At 44.2% G+C, this 19,076-nt stretch overlaps 1 protein-coding gene across 3 annotated transcripts in view; it reads left to right on the top strand.

The window, feature by feature from the left end:
* Window positions 1-19,076, top strand: part of TRAF5 (TNF receptor associated factor 5) — a 44,089-nt gene that overhangs the window by 11,965 nt on the left and 13,048 nt on the right. For 2 of the 3 annotated variants that reach the window (XM_063613120.1, XM_063613121.1), the window contains exons 2-7: window positions 10,941-11,159; window positions 12,110-12,167; window positions 14,057-14,158; window positions 17,608-17,772; window positions 18,399-18,476; window positions 18,780-18,854. In XM_063613120.1, the coding sequence (XP_063469190.1) occupies window positions 10,941-11,159; window positions 12,110-12,167; window positions 14,057-14,158; window positions 17,608-17,772; window positions 18,399-18,476; window positions 18,780-18,854 (697 nt within the window). Of the gene's footprint in view, window positions 1-532; window positions 605-10,940; window positions 11,160-12,109; window positions 12,168-14,056; window positions 14,159-17,607; window positions 17,773-18,398; window positions 18,477-18,779; window positions 18,855-19,076 lie in introns of all 3 variants that reach the window. The other variant, XM_063613122.1, reaches the window with a different exon arrangement.

The raw sequence follows: 19,076 nt of genomic DNA, 5'->3' as shown, positions 1-19,076 counted from the left end.
TAGAGACAGGGTTTCACCATGTTGCCCAGGCTGGTCTCGAACCCCTGAGCTCAGACAATCCGCCTGCCTTGGCCTCCCATATTGTCCCATATTCTAGATGAGGAAGGGGTGACACAGGTAAGTGAATGGCAGAAGGGTTTGAACCCCAGCAGTCTGGCCCCAGAGCTGGTCTCTAACCAGTAAGCGGTACTGCCTGCCATCAAGCCCTCCTGTTTGGTGTTGGCTGCAATGTGGTGCATTTTCTCCCAGGTGTGACAGAGTGAAGAGCACTGGCTTTGGAGTCAGAAAGTCTATATTCACATCCCTGTGCCCATGCACTAGCTGTGTGATTTGGGGAAAGTTGTTTAACAACTTGAAGCCTTGGACTCTTCATTGGGAATATGATGATGATAGCAGTATTGCCACAGGGTTAGTGTGGAACTGTGTATGATATTATATGTAAAAGTGCAGGCTGGAAATTACTAGTACATATCAGGTTTTATTATTATTGTTATCATCATTATCTTGAGAAACCAAACTGTGGATCTCCTAGGACTAACCAGAAGAGCTGCCAGAGGCCTGCGGATCGCAGCAAATCCAACAGGCCCTGCTTCAACCAGAACAGGTATTCTGTATACTCTTTTATTTACTGATGTTTCTGCATGAAACTCGGTTTGGTAAGTTTCACTGTGAAACAGTGAAACCCTTGGATAGCTGATCCCTTAAGTCCTTCCAGAGCTGACAGGCTCAGTTGTGGGGTGGGGGAATCCACTCCCCCAGTTCTACCTACTTCTCTTGGATCTCCTCTCTGGGCTCCCTACCTGCTCTCCCTCTTCTGTTGCCCTGATCAGGCCCTTGAGTCCCAACAACCTGAGGGCTGCATTTTTTGAGCCAGACTGTAGGATGCCTGCCTGTATGTGGGCCGGGCACCTGGGGTGTGCCTGGGGTGTGTCTGGGGTAGCCCACCCCAGGAAGCGTCTCTCATCTGCTTCCTCCATGGACTGGGCCAGAGCTGGCCTTCTGCCAGGCAGGACGGGATTGCCCTGTGTGCCTCTCACAACATGTACCCCAGCCACAGTCCTCCCAGCTCTGGGCAGTAGGCAGCTGGCAGTATGTCACACGTCTGAGGTCAGCTTTGGAAATATAAACTTACACAAAGTCAGCTGTGGATGAGCATTTGTGGGAAGGTGGGGCACCGCTAGAATGATGTTAACCTTTGGTAGCTAAAAGTCACCAAAAGGTCATGCCACAGTTTCTAAACTCATTGGCATTTCTGTTCTGTAGCCCGTGTAGGGTGGTCTCAGGTTTCTTCCCTTTCTTCAGAGTACCCTTAGGCCACGGAGGGCGGGGCTGGGCAAAGCCTGGGCTCAGTTCTCATTTGAAAATGTTTCTGAATTCCAAGCTAAATCTAAACTGTTGTCTGTTGGCTCGAGGGGCCACTGGAGCCTCATTCACTTTACGAGTGTTTGTGCTCTTCGTACTTGTCTTTGTTTTTGTTTTTTGAGATGGAGTCTTGCTCTGTCGCCCAGGCTAGAGTGCAGTGGCACAGTCTCAACTCACTGCAACTTCCCCCTCCCGGGTTCAAGTGATTCTCCTGCCTCAGCCTCCTGAGTAGCTGGGATTACAGGTATGCGTCACCACGCCCAGCTTTTTGTATTTTCAGTAGAGACGGGGTTTCGCCATGTTGGCCAGTCTGCTCTCGAACTCCTGACCTCAGGTGATCCACCCACCTTGGCCTCCCAAAGTGCAGGGATTATAGGCGTGAGGTGTTGGGAAAAAGCTGAGTGTTGAGAGGGAAACTGAGGCAGGGCTTGCATAATATCCTCGTGAATATGTCTAGACTTGCTGGCTCCTTGCTTCTAGCCCTCTTAGGCTCCTATTCCCATTATCTCAAGTAGCAGAACATGCTCCATATAAATGCTAAACCATCACAGCTGTAAATCATGTGCTTAATGCAATGTGTCCCTTTGACCTCCACATTCTCACCACCTGTTTCTCTGTTGGATTACCAATAAATAGCGTGGGCTCCCAGAGCCTGGGGCCTTTGCAGCCTCCACGATCGCGATGGCCCTCTGGTGTCCCACCTTTATCTCTCCAACTGTCTTTTTCTCAATCCTTTGACTCTGCTGGGCTTTGTCACCCCCACAACCTGGTGCTGGGTCTGATCACCCCAACAGTGAGCCACTGCACCTGGCCTCTTTGTACCTTCTTTGTAAGCAAGGAGGATGGTCAGGAAGGGAGAAGGGGGAGAGAAGTGTGAGTCTGAGATGACAGCCCCATAGCTCCATGCAGTGGGCACACCTACCCCCATTTGGGAATGCAGTTGAGGTGGCAGTAGGCAGCCTTTCCAACGAGGAGAAGCCTTTCCAATGAGGAGAAGTTGTTGAGCTGAGTCAAGAACAAATGGCAGAAGGCTGACCTAGCCTTGGGGAACCCTGCAGGAGTGGCATGCTGACAAGGAGCCACCGAGAGGTGTGGTTCAGAGCTGGGAGGAGAACCAACAAATATAGAACCGCAGGGCCAAGGGATCAGGGAGTTTCAAGAAGGAAGTGCCAAATGTCACATAAAGGGCAGGAGGGCAGTGATCTAGGAGAGACTAGCCAGCAAGTGTGATGATGTGATTACAGTTTAGATCATCAAACTAACATAATATGCTTTCCCAGACTACATATGGCCTCATATACCACATCCCCAGACGATTTGGGCCTGCCGACTTATTCTAGGTAGCAGATGAGCTTGGGAGGGCCAGGGAGGCTTCAGAGAGGCCCTGTTGGGATCTGATAAAGGACACAGGTCTGTGGGTGCCACCTGGAAGGTGTGTTTCCATCAGGCACTGCTCTGGAGCCAGGAATGGGAAGGAGAGAGGGGTAGGGGGAGAAAGAGGTTGATGGGGCATTGCCGGGCTGAGGATGGAGAATGGGCTGGAGCTCCAGGGGGTGGGGAATTTGGGCCCATGTGCTGCATTTTTGTTTCCTTATCAGTGTCTGCCTATGGTAGGTTCCCAGCAAAGAAATGATTTACAAAAAAATGACTGAATCAATAAATGTTTAGTGCAAGATAGTCCAGTGTAACCATGAATTCAAAATTGGGTGAAATGAGAAGGCAAATAGCATGTCAGGCAGTCAGTTTATCTCAGAGTGGGGGACATTGATGGAGGGACTCAGGGGCAAGTGCTTAATAATAGTAGCCCTTATGACACCTCTGTGTACTACCACTATAAGCTCTTCATGCATAGGGGAGTCAGCAAACTTTTTCTGTAAAGAACCAGCTAGTAACTATGTATTTGAGGCCTTTGGTCTGTGGCGCAACTGCTCAGCTCCTCTGTGGTAGCACATAAACAACCATAGACAATATGTAAATGAATGAACATGGCTGTGTTCTAATAAAACTTTATTTACAAAACATGTGATGGGCCAACCCCTGATGTACATAGTATTGACGTATTTAATATTCAGAAGTTCTATGTGGTAACTACTGTTATCATTATCACCATTTTATTTTTGATATATTTTTCTTTTTTTTGAATTGTGATAAATCCTACTTTTTTATTTTTATGGGTGTGTATTAGGTGTATATGGGCTACATGAGATATTTTGATATGGGCATACAATGCATAATAATCACATCAGGGTAAATGGGGTATGCATTATCTCAAGCATCTATCATTTCTTTGTGTTACAATCATCCCAATTCTTTTAGTTATTTTTAAATGTACAATAAATTATTGTTGACTATAGTCACCCTGTTATCAAATACTAGATCGTATTCTATACGATTATTCTGACTATATTTTTGTACCAATTAATCATCCCACTTCCTCTCCCCAACACTTCCCCCACCCCACAACTACCCTTCCCAGCCTCTAGTAACCATCCTTCTACTCTCTGTCTCCATAAGTTCAATTGTTTTAATTTTTAGCTCCCACAAACAAGAACATGTGAAACTTGTCTTTCTGTGCCTAGCTTATTTCACTTAACATAATGTCCTCTAGTTCCATCTATGTTGTTGCAAGTGATAGGATCTTGTTCTTTTCTATGGCTGAATATTGTGTATATGTACCACATGTTCTATATCCATTCATCTGTTGATAGATGCTTAGATTGCTTCCAAATCTTGGTTCTTCAGTGTTGCCGTAAACATGAGAGTGCAGATGTCTCTTCAATATTCTCATTTCCTTTCTTTTGAATATGTACCCAGCAGTGGGATTGCTGGATCATTTGTAGTTCTGTTTTTAGTTTTCTGAGGAACCTCCATACCGTTCTTCATAGTGGCTGTACTAATTTACATTCCCACCAACAGTGTACGAGGGTTCCCTTTACTCCATGCCTTGTCCGGCGTTTCATTATCATCATTTTACAGATGAGGAAATGGAGAAACATAGAGACTAAGTAATTTGCCCGAGGTCACGTGGCTATGAAGGGGTACGGGCAGGATTTGAATCCAGGCAAGTCTACTCCAGAGGCCATGGTGGTAATTGCCATGCCATGCTGACTCTCGGAACCTTGGAGGAGCAGGGAGGAACCCCAGCTCCTCATCCCCTAAGGGCCTCCACCACTACCTGGCAGTAGGACCTCACTAGATCTCCATTTCCTCATTTAAAAAAATGGGGAATAATGATAATATATATATCATATCATATATCACCCTGTCTCCTACGCTGGAGTGCAGTGGCGCCATCATAGCTCACTGTAGCCTTGACCTGGGCTCAAGCAATCCTCCCACCTCAGCCTCCTGAATGGCTGGGATTACAGGCTTGAGCCACCACGCCTGGCTGAGGGGTTAATGAGCTAATGCATATCAATTAGCTGTCTCTGTGCTTGGACATAGCCTCAGTACTTGTAATCCTAACCCATATCTGACTCCAGCCTTAGGCTCCATTCACTTCTTTTAATACCCTTCCCTCGCCCTCGGCCTCAATCGGAACTCTCCTAGATTGTTTTCACGGCCCTTTCCCACTGTGGCCTCACACTAACTCTGAGTTTCCACATTGATTATTGAGTCACCTGGGTTATTGGGTACTCTGGCCTGGGGACTAATGAGGATAGCCCCACCCTTGAGGAGCTCGAGGAGCTGTCCCTAGGTAGCAGTGGGGACTGTTACAGAGCTGGAGCCAGGGATAGGGGGCCGAGCACACCGGGGTTGAACAAGGCTTCCTAGTGGAGAAAGCTGCTGTGTGGGAAGATCAGCAGAGCTTTCTTTGTTATTTTTTCCTCTTGGTCTAGTTTCTGAGAGCAAATCTAAAGGTCTCCTGGATACCTAAAAAGTGCTGGAGTCAGGTAGACTCTACATGGTTCCGAGGAGAAGAGTTCCACTAAAGGCATCTCTGTAAGTGTGACTGACTTGAGGCAGCAGCAGCTTTGGCCAGGCCAGCATGGGTGTGCAGCCTGGAGGGTTGGGGGAAGAGGGATGCATGTCAGCCTTTGCGCTCCGGTCTACTTACTGACAGTGCTTGCTGCACCGCCGGGAGAATGGGGAACCAGAGGTTTCCTGACAACTTGGAGAGAAGTCACAGTTCTCTTTAAAGTAATTAAAATTATACTCACATCATTGTTTGTCCTCTTACTTCAGGTGAGTTCAGGTAAGAGCCAGTTGTGTGCATCTCTTTCGCAGTTCCAGTTCAGTGACCTTTTTCATTGTTACCTTGAAATTAGCCATAGTGGAAGTGTTTAACCACAGAAATTGGCAAATGCTACAAACTGGAGCTTTACCCCAGTTGAGCAGATTATTAAACGTTTACTAGCACAGCACTGCTTGGGGCTCCCTGACACATTTCCAGAGGATCTGTATGGACAAAACTATTTTCATAATAGTATTGACATCATTGGCCATTTGTACTCTCCTTTTACAAATGCACAGAGATGTTTTCCTGAAGCTAAATGATATATGATATGCAATAGACTGAATGTAGGAGCAGACATGAGAATCCAGCTATCTTCTATTAAGCAAGACACTAAAGAGATGTGCAAACATGTAAAGTGGTGGCACTCTTCTCACTAATTCTTTTGTTTTGGAAAATGGTTATTTTTCATAAAAATTTTATTTGTATTAACATATAATTGGCTTATTATCTTGAAGTAAATACTTTTAAAATTCCTCAATTTGACTCTCAAGTATGGTAAATATGAATAGATATAATTTGCATAAACAAAAACTCTTAGGGGTCCTCCATTAAAAAAAGACAAGATTTTCTTTTAGAGCAGTTTTAGGTTCACAGCAAAATTGAATGGAAGTCTGTTTATCCATTCTTTCTTTCATGGATTGTGCCTTTGGTGTTGTACCTAAAAAGTCATTGTCAAACTCAAGATCATCTAGATTTTATCCTGTGTTATCTAGTAGGAGTTTTATAGTTTTGCATTTTACATTCATGTCTGTGATCCATTTTGAGTTAATTTTTGTGAAGGGTGTTAGGTCTGTGTCTAGCTTCATTTTCTGATGTGGATGTCCAGTTATCCTGGCACCATTTGTTGAAAAGACTATCTTTGCATCATTGTTTTGCCTTTGCCCTTTTGCCAAGGGTCAGTTGACTGTATTTATGTGGGTCTATTTCTGGGCTCTTTATTCTCTATATTCTGTATAATCAAGTATAATAAGTTTTGAAGTTGGGTAGTGTCCGTCCTACGGATCTTTGGCTCCTCGAGTTTTAAGAGTGTTATCTTAGACCAGGTGCTGTGGCTCATACCTGTAGTAATCCCATTGCTTTGGGAGGCTGAGCTGAAAGGATTGCTTGTGGCCAGGAGTTCAAGACCAGCCTGGGCAACACAGTGAGACTCTGTCTCTAAAAAAAAAAAAAAAAAATTAGCCAGGTGTGGTGGCATGCACCTGTAGTCCTAACTCCTGGGGAGGTTTAGGTGGAAGGATCAATTGAGCCCAGGAGTTGGAGGTTACAGTGAGCCGTGGTTATACCACTGCACTCCAGCCTGGGCTACAGAGTGAGACCTTGTCTCTGAAAAAAAAGAAAAAACAAGAGTGTTATCTTAGTCTGTTTGTGTTGCCATCACAAAATACCTCAAACTGGGTAATTTATAAAGAACAAAAATGTATTCCTCACAGTTCTGAATGCTGAGAAGTCCACAATCAAGACACCAGCAGATTCCGTGTCTGGTGAGGGCTCACTTTCTGCTTCCGAGATGGCAGCTTATTGCTGTATCCTCCAGAGATTAGATCCTCACATGGGGAAAGGTGGAAGGGCAAAATAACCCAGCTAGTTCCTTTGAGCCCATTTTAAGGTCACTGGTCCCATCCATGGATACAAAGCCCTCATGACTTAATCACCTCCTAAAGGTCCCACTTCTTAATACTATCACACTGGACCTTAGGTTTCAACATACGAATTTTGCGGGGGGATGCATACATTCAAGTCATAGGGGGTCCGGAGACCAAAAAGTTGGAGAACTACTGTTGTAGCAAAAGATGGACATACACACAGATGAGTGCCATAGATTCTTGTGTTAGGGAGAGTGCAGAGTGTAGTGGAGGGAATCTGAACTGAGTTTTGTACATCCTCCTGCCTCATTCTGGGGACTGAATGAGCCTGTTGCTTTAGGATACATCTCTGAGAGTCCAAATTTAGATGCTGTGTGACAGACTTGGGCCTGGCCTCAGAAGAGAATCTCAGAGGCACATAGAATATGACATCAGGGCACAGGATGTGAAGTGCCAACCTCCCCAGGAACGAGGGAACACAAGGCAGAGCAGGGCAGTTTGAAAGTGGTTCTTCCAGTTCTCTGAGAGAAAGGTGGGGCTTGGTTATTAGGGCTGTGCATGTAAATAAAATGTTTTGCCTCTTCATCTTCAGAATTAAAAGTTTTATTAAATCCCAAGAGTCAACCATGTTACAGGAGGGAGCATTTGTATCTTATACTGCTTACCTACCACCCTTGAAGTTTTGCAGGAAACACTAGGGAAAAGGTGGAGCTTTGGTCTCAAACCCCAGGCTTTTTTTTTTTTTTTTTTTTTTTTTGAGACATGGTCTCTCGCCCTGTCACCCAGGCTGGAGTGCAGTGGCATAATCATGACTCACTGCAGCCTCCACCTCCCAGGCTCAAGTGATCCCCCTTGCCTCAGCCTCCCAAGTAGCTTGTGCAAAGGCCCTGGGGCATAGAGTGTGGTGTATTAGAAGAACTAAAAAAAAAAAAAAAAAAAAGCCTGTGTGGCTGGAGTACAGAAAGCCAGGGAAGAGAGGTCCAGGATGCTGCTGGATTGGGGAGGATACAGTCTTGAGCCTGCTTAGCATTGTGGACTTTCTTTCAGAACCCTGGGAAGCCAGTAAAAGATGAAGGGAGATAACCTTACATTGTACTTGGCATTTTGAAAGTCTCATCCTGGCTATAGTATGGAGAGTGGATTGGAGAATAAAGCAATTAATGAACTCATATTTAGTTCAGGTGAGAAATGATGTGGCTTGGTACTTAGCTTGGGCTGCTATAAGAAAGCACCATAGACTAGGTAGCTTATAAACAACAGAGGTTTCTGACAGTTCTGGAAGCTGAAAGCCCAAGATCAGGGTGCCAGCGTGGTTGGGTTCTGATGAGGTCCCTCTTCCGGGCTGCAGACTTAACTGCTGTATCATCACATGGCAGCAAGACGGCCAGGGACCTCTCTGGCCTCTTTAGAGAGGAGGTCTCGCCATGTCGCCTGGGCTAGACTTGAACTCCTAGGTTCAAGCCATCTTCCCACCTCAGCCTCCCAAGTAGCTGGGACTACAGGTGTGCACCATCATTCCCGGCTTTCTCTGGCTCCTTTTTTTTTTTTTTTTTTTTTTTTTTGAGACGGAGTCTTGCTCTGACACTGGAGTGCAGTGGCGCCATCTCAGCTCACTGCAATCTCTGCCTCCTGGGTTCACACCATTGTCCTGCCTCAGCCTCCCAAGTAGTTGGGACTACAGGCACCCGCCACCACGCCTGGCTAATTTTTTGTATTTTTAGTAGAGATAGGGTTTCACCACGTTAGCCAGGATGGTCTCTATCTCCTGACCTCATGATCCACCCGCCTCGGCCTCCTAAAGTGCTGGGATTACAGGCGTGAGCCACTGTGCCCAGCCTTCTCTGGCCTCTTCTTATAAGGGCACTAATCCCATTCATGAGGGCTCCACTCTCATGACTTCATTACCTGCCAAATACCCACTTCCTAATACCGTGGTCACATTGGGGTTTAGAATTTCCACATATGAATTTTGGGAGGAATACAAACATTCTATCTACCACAATGACAGTGATAGATACTGTGAGTAATATATCTGTGTGCAAGAAGTCATTGCCAAACTCAAGATCATCTAGATTTTATCCTATGTTATCTAGTAGGAGTTTTATAGCTTTGCATTTTATGTTTATGTCTGTGATCCATTCTGAGTTCATTTTTGTGAAGGGTGTCAGGTCTGTGTCTAGCTTCGTTTTCTGATGTGGATGTCCAGTTGTCCCAGCACTATTTGCTGAAAAGACTTATCTTTGCATAATTGTTTTGCCTTTTCTCCTTTGTCAAAGGTCAGTTGACTGTACTTATGTGGGTCTATTTCTCGGTTCTCTATTCTGTTCCCTGGATCTATTTTGTCTATTCTTTTGATAGGACTACACTGTCTTGATTACCGTAGCTTTATAATAAGTTTTGAAGTTGAGTAGTATCAGTCCTCCAGCTTTGTTCTTCTCCTTCAATATTGTGTTGCTGTGTTGGGTCTTTGGCTCCACAGGTTTTAAGAGTGTTATCTTAGGCCAGGTGCGGTGGCTTACCCAGCACTTTGGGAGGCTGAGCCACAAAGATCACTTGTGTCCAGGAGTTCAAGACCAGGCTGGGCAACATAGTGAGACCCTGTCTGTGTTAGTCCGTTTTCATGCTGCTGATAAAGACATACCCAAGACTGGGCAATTTATAAAAAAGAGAGGTTTAATGGACTTACAGTTCCATGTGGCTGCAGATGCCTCACAATCATGGCAGAAGGTAAGGAGGAGCAAGTCACGTCTTACATGGATGGCAGCAGGCAAAATGAGAGAGAGAGAGCTTGTGCAGGGAAACTCCACCTTATAAAACCATCAGATCTCATGAGACTTATTCACACGAGACTAGCACGGGAAAGACCATGATTATATTACCTCCCACTGGGTCCCTCCCACAACATGTGGGAATTCAAGAGGAGACTTGGGTGGGGACACAGCCAAACCATGTCACTGTCTCTAAAAAAAAAAAAAAAAAAGTTTTGTTTTTTTTTTAAATTGGCCTGGGGTGGTGGTGTGTGCCTGTAGTGCCTGTAGTCCCAGCTACTGGGGAGGGATCAGTTGAGCCCAGGAATTGGAGATTACAATGAGCCATGATCACACCACTGGCCTCCAGCCTGGGCTACAGAGTGAGACTTTGTCTCTGAAAAAAAGAAAAAAAGTATTAGTCTGTTTGTGCTGACGTAACAAAATACGTCAGACTGGGTAGTTTATAAAGAACAGAAATTTATTTCTCATAGTTCTGGAGGCTGGAAAGTCCAAGTTCAAGACCCCAGCATGTTCAATGTCTGGTAAACGCTTGCTCTGTGCTTCCAAGATGGTGAGAAATATATTTGTCTGCTTCTAAAAATTTTAACAAAACCTGTGTTTCCATTCTCTCATTGAGTGGAAGAAAAATTCCTAACAGTTTACTTATAATGTAATTAACACACCTGGCTATATTTTGTCCAAGCATGTGGCCAAACTGACAGGGTAATTTAGCACCCTGTAAAAGATTGATGGACAAAGAACTGAATCTCATAGAATCTTGCTAGAAGTCATCTGGTCCAGCCTCTAACCTGAGCACCCCAAAGACATTGCACCTTTGCCGGAGCCCCCTAGTGGCAGGAGGTTGTCACTGTTGTTTCAGAGTCACAACAGAATGACCATGTGAATGATGTATACTAATTATGAGACAAATAACCAAAGCATCTGACGGCTGTAGTTGTTTCAGTGTTTGCACACTTAATTTTCCTTCTCCTCCCCTGACCTCTGCAGAATGGCTTATTCAGAAGAGCATAAAGGTATGCCCTGTGGTTTCATCCGCCAGAATTCCGGCAACTCCATTTCCTTGGACTTTGAGCCCAATATAGAGTACCAGTTTGTGGAGCGGTTGGAAGAGCGCTACAAATGTGCCTTCTGCCACTCGGTGCTTCACAACCCCCACCAGACAGGATGTGGGCACCGCTTCTGCCAGCACTGCATCCTGTCCCTGAGGTGAGTGGGCAGGGCCTGCAACTCTGGCCATGGCAGGCCCAGCATCCAGGTGGCAATTGTGGCCACTCAACTGTTTTCATGGGTTTTAGAGTTGCTTTACTTGGCCACAGAACCATGACTGTAAGGAAGGACTCTCCCAGATCCCCTCTGTGAAGGCCTGAAGAATAATCATTTTTTGGTCACTAATTTACAGATATTTACCTTTTCTTAAAATTCAGACTGTACCTGCTTTGCATGGGAGAGCAGACCTAGGCACACACTCCATCATGGGAGCTGACTGTGGAGAAGGGCTTGAATCTCACAATGTCTGTGTTGTAGTCACCCCAATCTTCCCTTGCCTTGAGGCAGAGGTGCTGTTGTACCTAGAAGGGACCTTGCTGCCATGGATGCTGTCCACTCCTGGGCAGCTGTAAGACCTGGGTCATGCTGTGTTGAGGGAGGATACCAGGAGAGATGTGGAAGCAGGTACACTTTGGGGGATTATATAGGAAGCAAGGCAGTCATTTTACCCTGCCAAGCTTTGAAAGGGGGTTATTACAGCACATCCTCATTCCCTCGTGTGTTTGTACGTTCAGCACCTGTGTGTTCTGTGCTGTCATGCTGAAGAGCTACGGTGTGGAACAGGACCCCATGTCTGCCCTCTAGAATGTCCCAGTCTAGAGGAGACAAATGTGGCACAGTATGATAAACAAAGGACGGGGCATTTAGCTCTGTCCAGGGACTCACTGACTGCATCCCGAAGGATGCGTGAAGTTTTTCAGGCAAACTGAAAGAACAGGAAGGTGCTGAAGGAGGGGTACAGGAGGCACCTTCTGGGTAGAGGGAACAACATGTGCAGACAGGGACCAGCCTGCCCAGGGCTAGAGCATGGCTGGAGCCCTGGGGCTGGTCTTGGAAATGCTGTTGAGGTAAACAACTAACTCTGGCTCCATTTTAATTTTTTTCTCCAGAGAATTAAACACAGTGCCAATCTGCCCTGTAGATAAGGAGGTCATCAATTCTCAGGAGGTAAGAAAGTCACTTCTTTTGTCTAGCAGCTCTCAGCGTGATGGAGAAGCAGTCAGTGAATTGGATATTGAGATAGGAGCAGGAGAGTGGTCGAGGGAGACCTTCGTTGGAGTCCATATTCTTCTGCTGTGGGGTCACATCAGACCCTACTTACAGGCCTGTTTGAGAGGCTTGTTTGGGCCTTTATTGACCACACCCCTCCTCCACCCCAAGTCTCCTCTCCTGCTTCTTCCTCATCCCCTTCCTACACCAGCTCCAGCTAATATATTTCATTATGGTTTTGATTTGCATTTCCCTGTTGGCTAATGAAGTTGAGCATTTTTTCTTGTGCTTATTGGCTATTCATACATCTTCTTTGTTAAAAATGCCTATTTATTTCCTTTGCTCATTTTAAAAAATTCAGTAATTTACCTTTTATTGTTGAATTATAAGAGTTATTTATAGCCTGTAATCCTAGCACTTTGGGAAGCTGAGGCAGGCAGATCACATGAGGCCAGGAGTTTGAGACCAGCTTGACCAACATGGCGAAACCCTGTCTCTACTAAAAATACAAAAATTAGCTGGGTGTGGTGGTGCATGTCTGTAATCCCAGCTACTTGGGAGGCCGAGGCACAATAATCGCTTGAACCCGGGAGGTGGAGGTTGCAGTGAGCTGAGATCATGCCACTGCACTCCAGCCTGGGTGGCAGAGCAAGACTCTGTCTCAAAAAAAAAAAGTTCTTTATATATTCTGGATATAAATCTCTTAGCAGACATTTGGCTGCTAAGATTTGCAAATATTTTTCTTCCATTCTGTAGGTTGTCTTTTCCCTTTCTTGATAGTGTGTTTGAAGCACAAAAAATTTTCATTTTGATGAAATCTAATTCATCTTTTTTTTCTTTCTTTTTTTGGTTGCTTGTTCTTTTTTGGTGTTGTGTCTAAGAAACCATTCTCTGTTCCATTGTCAGGAAGACTTTCTCCCTTAAAACTCCTCTTTAAGTTCAGTTTTCTTCCTTTAAGATTCTGTTGCAGGATGTTCAAGCAGAAGCTTTCCTTGAGCCTCTAGTCTGCTGTACATGCATCTTCTCTATACTCCTTATGAAATGTTTTGCAAATACCTACAACGGGGTTGTGCTGCACTTAGTGTCTGTCTCACCTACTATCCAGGGCTTGGCATAATACAGTCTTGGGACAAATCCAGCCTGCTACCTGTTTTTGTATGGCCTGTAAGCTAAGAAATTCTTTTTATGTAATCGTGGGTGCATAGAAACCCTCATATTTTTGCAACTTCTTGTGAGTCTTAAACTACTTCAAAATAAAAATTCATTTTAAATAATCCAAAGAAGAAAGTTTTGTGACATGTGAAATTCAAATTTCAGTCTTCATAAATAGTATTTTATTAGAATATAGCTGTGCCCATTCATTTAAGTATTGTGTATGGAAGAGTTGAAATGTGACAACAGAGATGATCACGATGTGGACTATCTGACCGCTTACAGAGAAAGTTTGCCGACTCCTGGTTTGCGCTAAAATAGCACAGCCTCAGTGACACCGTCTGATGAGTAATACATTTACCCTGGGACAGGAAGCTGAAAGCATCACCCTTGGCCAAGCTTCACCTCCTGACCTTTAAGAATGTGGGGTCAGGTTCACCATGAGATTCAGCTAGCTGCAGCCTGGTACACAGGGCATTGTTACCTGGCTTGTATGTTTAATGGTTTGTCAAAAGTATGTGTCTGAGATAGCCTTTTCTTTCAGTGTGGTGTAAGTGTGATATTTCCATTCCAGCTGATGTCTGGAAGTTTCCACCTGCCTTCTGAGATACACTTGAAGACCAAATTAATAATAGCTTAATTCACATTGCTGTAAAACTTCGAAGTGTGTGAGACCTATTATGTTTATCTTTTAGGTTTTTAAAGACAATTGCTGCAAAAGAGAAGTCCTCAACTTATATGTATATTGCAGCAATGCTCCTGGATGTAATGCCAAGGTTATTCTGGGCCGGTACCAGGTTGGTATTACTCATGAACAATATCTGCTTTTGCCATTTTTCCAGGGATGTGTATTGAACCCCTTTATGTGACAGTTACTGAGCTAAGCATGGTACAGGGATTCAGTGAATTGCCCTCAAGGATTCCCAGTCTAGCAATACAGGTGGCTACAGTGCTGTAGCCCACCTAGGGCTGAGGTATGAGTGAAGAGGTTCGTCCTGTATGGAGCTCATGGAGGACATCTTGTATCCACTAGACCTTAATTGTGTGGTAGGGATCATTGAGCCAAAAGAGAGGGCGTGGGACATGCTGGACCAAACAGACACTCAAGAATATGCCATTTTGGGGGAACTGTGTGGGACCCAGGGCATGATTACAGAAAGACACAATTGTGAGGTCCTTCCCCGAAAGCATTTGCTCTCTCACTTGGTGCTGTCGTAAGTGTTTCCCAGCAACTGTGGGGTCTGGCCTCGTGGGGTTTATGATCTAACGCAGATCACTCAGACCAGGACAGAGACAGGCTGTGGGTTAAAGGTGAAGCATTGATAGGAGAGACACCAACAAGGTGTAGGGGAAATGTAAGTGAAGGGGAATTGATGCCTTTCAAATGAAGTGACCCCAGCTGCTCTTCCCTCCAGCTAGGGAAGGTGGTTAAATGGGAAGCTGGAAGTGTGGCGCTGCCTGGCAGGCCCATGTCAAGTTTGATCACACTGCAAGTGAACATGACTCAGGCTTCTCTAACTTCCAGGGAATTGCTGAGAGGCTGCTGAAATTTCTCCCGCACACCCACACATTTTGGAACACATATTTCAGATGATTCAGTCTTTTCTCTATCACACTTCCAAATCCCTCAGGCACTGAGCTTATAAATGTGTAAATGATTTCCTGGTTAACGCAAGGATTTATTTGGAGGTTCATAGAACTTTTGTTCTGTTTTCATGTGTCCTTTGCCGCTTGTTTTGAATAGTCGAGTCCTAGAGCAAGGCCTTTTTTCCAACTTTGTTGTCACTAAGCCTAAAAAGTAAGTGAGGCTCAAATGGGCCATTGAACAGCTTTAGTGACCAAAACTGGCTTATGGAGAGCAGGGGCTGGTTTCTCTCCACCTGTTTCTTTTATATTTCCCCTCATTCCTTGTTTCCCACCCACCCCCTTGTAAGGTGTAGAATCTTACAGGTAGCAGAGTTGTGATGAATATTGACTGTTTGGGTGAGAGTTGAGGAGTAATATCAACCAATTTTGGAGAAGAGATGGATTCCAACTGTGATCACCATATGATTCTTACTATCAGAGGTGAAGGAGAATAGCTGTATTTGTTTATCTCACTGTCAAAGAACTGTTTGCTTTTTCTTCTGAGAAGAGAAGGGATCAGCAAACTCTGTTAAGAGTCAAACAATAATAATTAATAATAATAATAATAATAAAGAGCCGGATAGTAACTGTTTTAGGCTTTGCAGGCCATACAGTCTCTGTCACAATTACTCAGCTCTCCCATTTTAGAGGGAAAGCAGCTATATAGACAATATGTGAAGGAATAGGTGTGGCTCCTCTCCAATAAAACTTTAATTATAAAAACAAGTAGCAGGCCAGATTTGGCCTGTGAGTCTTAGCTTGCCAATTTTGTCTTAAAGGACCCTCAGAGGGATAAGTTCTCTAACATTTTGGTAACTTGCCAGCATCACAATAACTGCAGTGATTCAAAGGTTTTCACTGAGATATGCCTGCTTTTAAACCTCTGGAATGTTGGCCAGGCGTGGTGTCTCATGCCTGTAATACCAGCACTTTGGGAGGCCAAGGTGGGCAGATTGCCTGAGGTCAGGAGTTTGAGACCAGCCTGGCCAACATGGCAAAACGCTGTCTTTACTAATAATACAAAAATTAGCCGGGCATGATGACTGGCGCCTGTAATCCCAGCTACTTGGGAGGCTGAGGCAGGAGAATTGCTTGAAACCTGGGAGGCGGAGGTTGCAGTGAGCCAAGATCGCGCCACTGCACTTCAGCCTGGGTGACAGCACGAGACTCTGTCTAAAAAAAAAAAAAAAAAAATCTAGAATGTCCAACCTGGCCAACATGGTCTCTACTAAAAATACAAAAATTAGATGGGTGTGGTGCACACCTGTAATCCCAGCTATTCTGGAGGCTGACTCACAAGAAGCTCTTCAACCCAGGAGGTAGAGGTTTCAGTGAATGGAGATTGTGCCACTTCACTCCAGCTTGGGTGACAGAGAGAGACCCTGACTCAAAAATAAAATAAAATTAAAAAATAAATAAATAAATAAAATAAAATAGAGTGTGAAGAACCCTGGAATGAACACTGTCCATGTAATCATTCTCTAATATTAAATAATATTAAGTAGTATATATAATGTTATATATTATATTACATATATTGTTTATAATAAATATATTATTTACATGTAAATAATAATTAAATGTTTATATTTAATAATAAATAACAGAATATTTAAAATAACTTTTAAAATAAAATTAGAGAATATTTAAAATAAAATTTAAATAACTTATTGTTTGTGATAGGGTCTCACTCTGTCACCTAGGCTGGAGTGCAGTGGCACAGTCATAGCTCACTGCAGCCTCAAACTTCTGGACCCAACTGATCCTCCCACCTCAGCCTCCTGTGTAGTTGGGGCCATAGGTGTACACCGTAACACTTGGCTAATTAAAAAAAAAAATTTGTGGAGACAAGGTCTTAGGGTCTCACTGTGTTTCCCAGGCTGGACTTGAGTCCTGGCCTCAAGTGATCCTCCCATCTCAGCCTCCCAAAGTTCTGGGATTACGAGCATGAGCCACCACACGTGGCCAATAAAGTATTATTAATGGTTAAAAATATTTCCTGATTTTACCAGTCTGACCATTCCTAGCTTCTCTTGGGCTTGCACACCCGTATTTCCTCCACCTCCTTTTCTTTATCATTTCTGGAATAGCTTACTCTCCCTTCTTTTCATCTTCTTAATCCTTTCCCTTTCTTCCTTGAGTTAGGATATACCCTTCTCTCCTTTTTTCTTTTTCCTGTGTCCTTTTACCATCTGCTATGCAGAGACCCATACTTGATGCTGGAGGTTGGGATGAAGAGTCCACAAAAGAAATAAAAATGTCCTTGAAGAACTGGTAAATTAAGGGAAATATCCAAGATCTAACATGAGAATATGAGCACATTATTAGATCATCTAAAACAAACTTGGTGTACTTCCCTCTTCACCTATCTTCCCCTGTCCTCTGAATTTCCCCCAACCAAGACTGGCTTTCCCATCTCTGGTACAAGCAGCCCTCCCCATGCCGTCTCCTCAGCAGAGACAGTGGGCAGCATTCCCTGAGCCTACCCTCTGCCTTGCTCTGTGCAAGCCTTTCTGCCCAGCTGCCCACCCTGTTCTCTCTCCCTCACTAGGCCTTCAGCTGACTTCCCTCCTACCACCCTGGTTAGCAGGTCCCACTGGCCTGTTGTTATCTGTTGCAGGATCACCTTCAGCAGTGCTTATTTCAAGCTGTGCAGTGTTCTAATGAGAAGTGCCGGGAACCAGTCCTACGGAAAGACCTGAAAGAGCATTTGAGTGCATACTGTCAGTTTCGAGAGGAAAAATGCCTTTATTGCAAAAAGGATGTGGTAGTCATCAATCTACAGGTGAAAAACAACACATACAACAGTCATCTTTATGGAGCTAAATTATGCCTGAGTGGTCACAGTGAATCAGGTGGAATGCCAGAAGAACATTCCTGCATTTATTTTTGTACAGAATTAGGTCTAAAGAATTTGCTTTTTGGAGAGAAGTTCTGTGAAAAGCTTAAAACCTTCTTGGTAGCACTCCATTTATTGTTGGCAAAAATATTATTTAAACACATGCTCTGTATGTGTAAGGAATGCTGAGCGCTGAGTCACAAGGAGGTGACAATAATGTCTACTCTCTGAATTCTGCAGTGTAGCTGGGGAGGCAGGATGTAGGCATAAAAAGAAAGCATGGGTACCTTATCCATGTCCCGAAGGAGCTATGCTGGCAGTTCCCCAATCTGCCTTCTTTGAGTCCTGTGCTCTATGACTTTCTTTTGGAATAATTGGAAAATTTAATATTTTAATTAAGTTCATTTACACGTAGAAAGTGGACATCTTTAATCCTTTTTTGGAGCTAGGCAATAACTTTCTGTAGAGAGTAAGCCACATGACACATAGCCCCAAAGAGACACAGGTGTAATCACTGTGAGGCCATGAAAGACAACCCTTGGTTTTGTTTTATTGCACTTTCTCTGTTTCAGAATCATGAGGAAAACTTGTGTCCTGAATACCCAGTATTTTGTCCCAACAATTGTGCGAAGATTATTCTAAAAACTGAGGTAACTGCAAATAATACTCTCTGTAGATTTTATGGAAGATAAAGTTTTAGTAATCACTGTGGTCTGTGTTTGATAAAATCCCAAAGATATGGGCCCAGGGCTTAAATTACACTTATGACCATGACATATCTGTCTTCCCTTCTCTTTTTCCTGCAAACTCTCTTCAACTCATCATAGCTCTTTCTTGCCAGGCCTCTCTCCTCCTGGTCCTTGCCTTCTTCCCAAGCCACTCATGGCTCCCTGATTGCTGCAGTTGGAGAATAAGTGATGAATTTCTATAGCTTGTGACTATCCATTTCATAGGTGGGTGAACACCTGGCTGTATGTCCTGAAGCTGAGCAAGACTGTCCTTTTAAGCACTATGGCTGTGCTGTAACGGTATGGAATGACTTTTTGTTTCTGCCTATACATTCTACTGTATAATTCACTTGGCAAGTTCAGTTTACTCTCTGTTCCATCAAGGATGGAGAAAGACATACGGTTCTGAGAAATTTAAGGCTAATTATTTTAGAGTTCTCCAGAAGAACAGAACCAATGGGATATATACATATGTAGAGAGGTTTATTTTAAGAAGTTGGGTCTTGCAGTTGTGAGGGCTAG

Source organism: Symphalangus syndactylus, chromosome 19 (genome assembly GCF_028878055.3).
Source record: "Symphalangus syndactylus isolate Jambi chromosome 19, NHGRI_mSymSyn1-v2.1_pri, whole genome shotgun sequence".
Lineage (NCBI taxonomy): Eukaryota > Metazoa > Chordata > Mammalia > Primates > Hylobatidae > Symphalangus > Symphalangus syndactylus.
The sequence above is the reverse complement of the archived record's forward strand: the minus strand, read 5'-3'. Positions and strand labels throughout refer to the sequence as shown.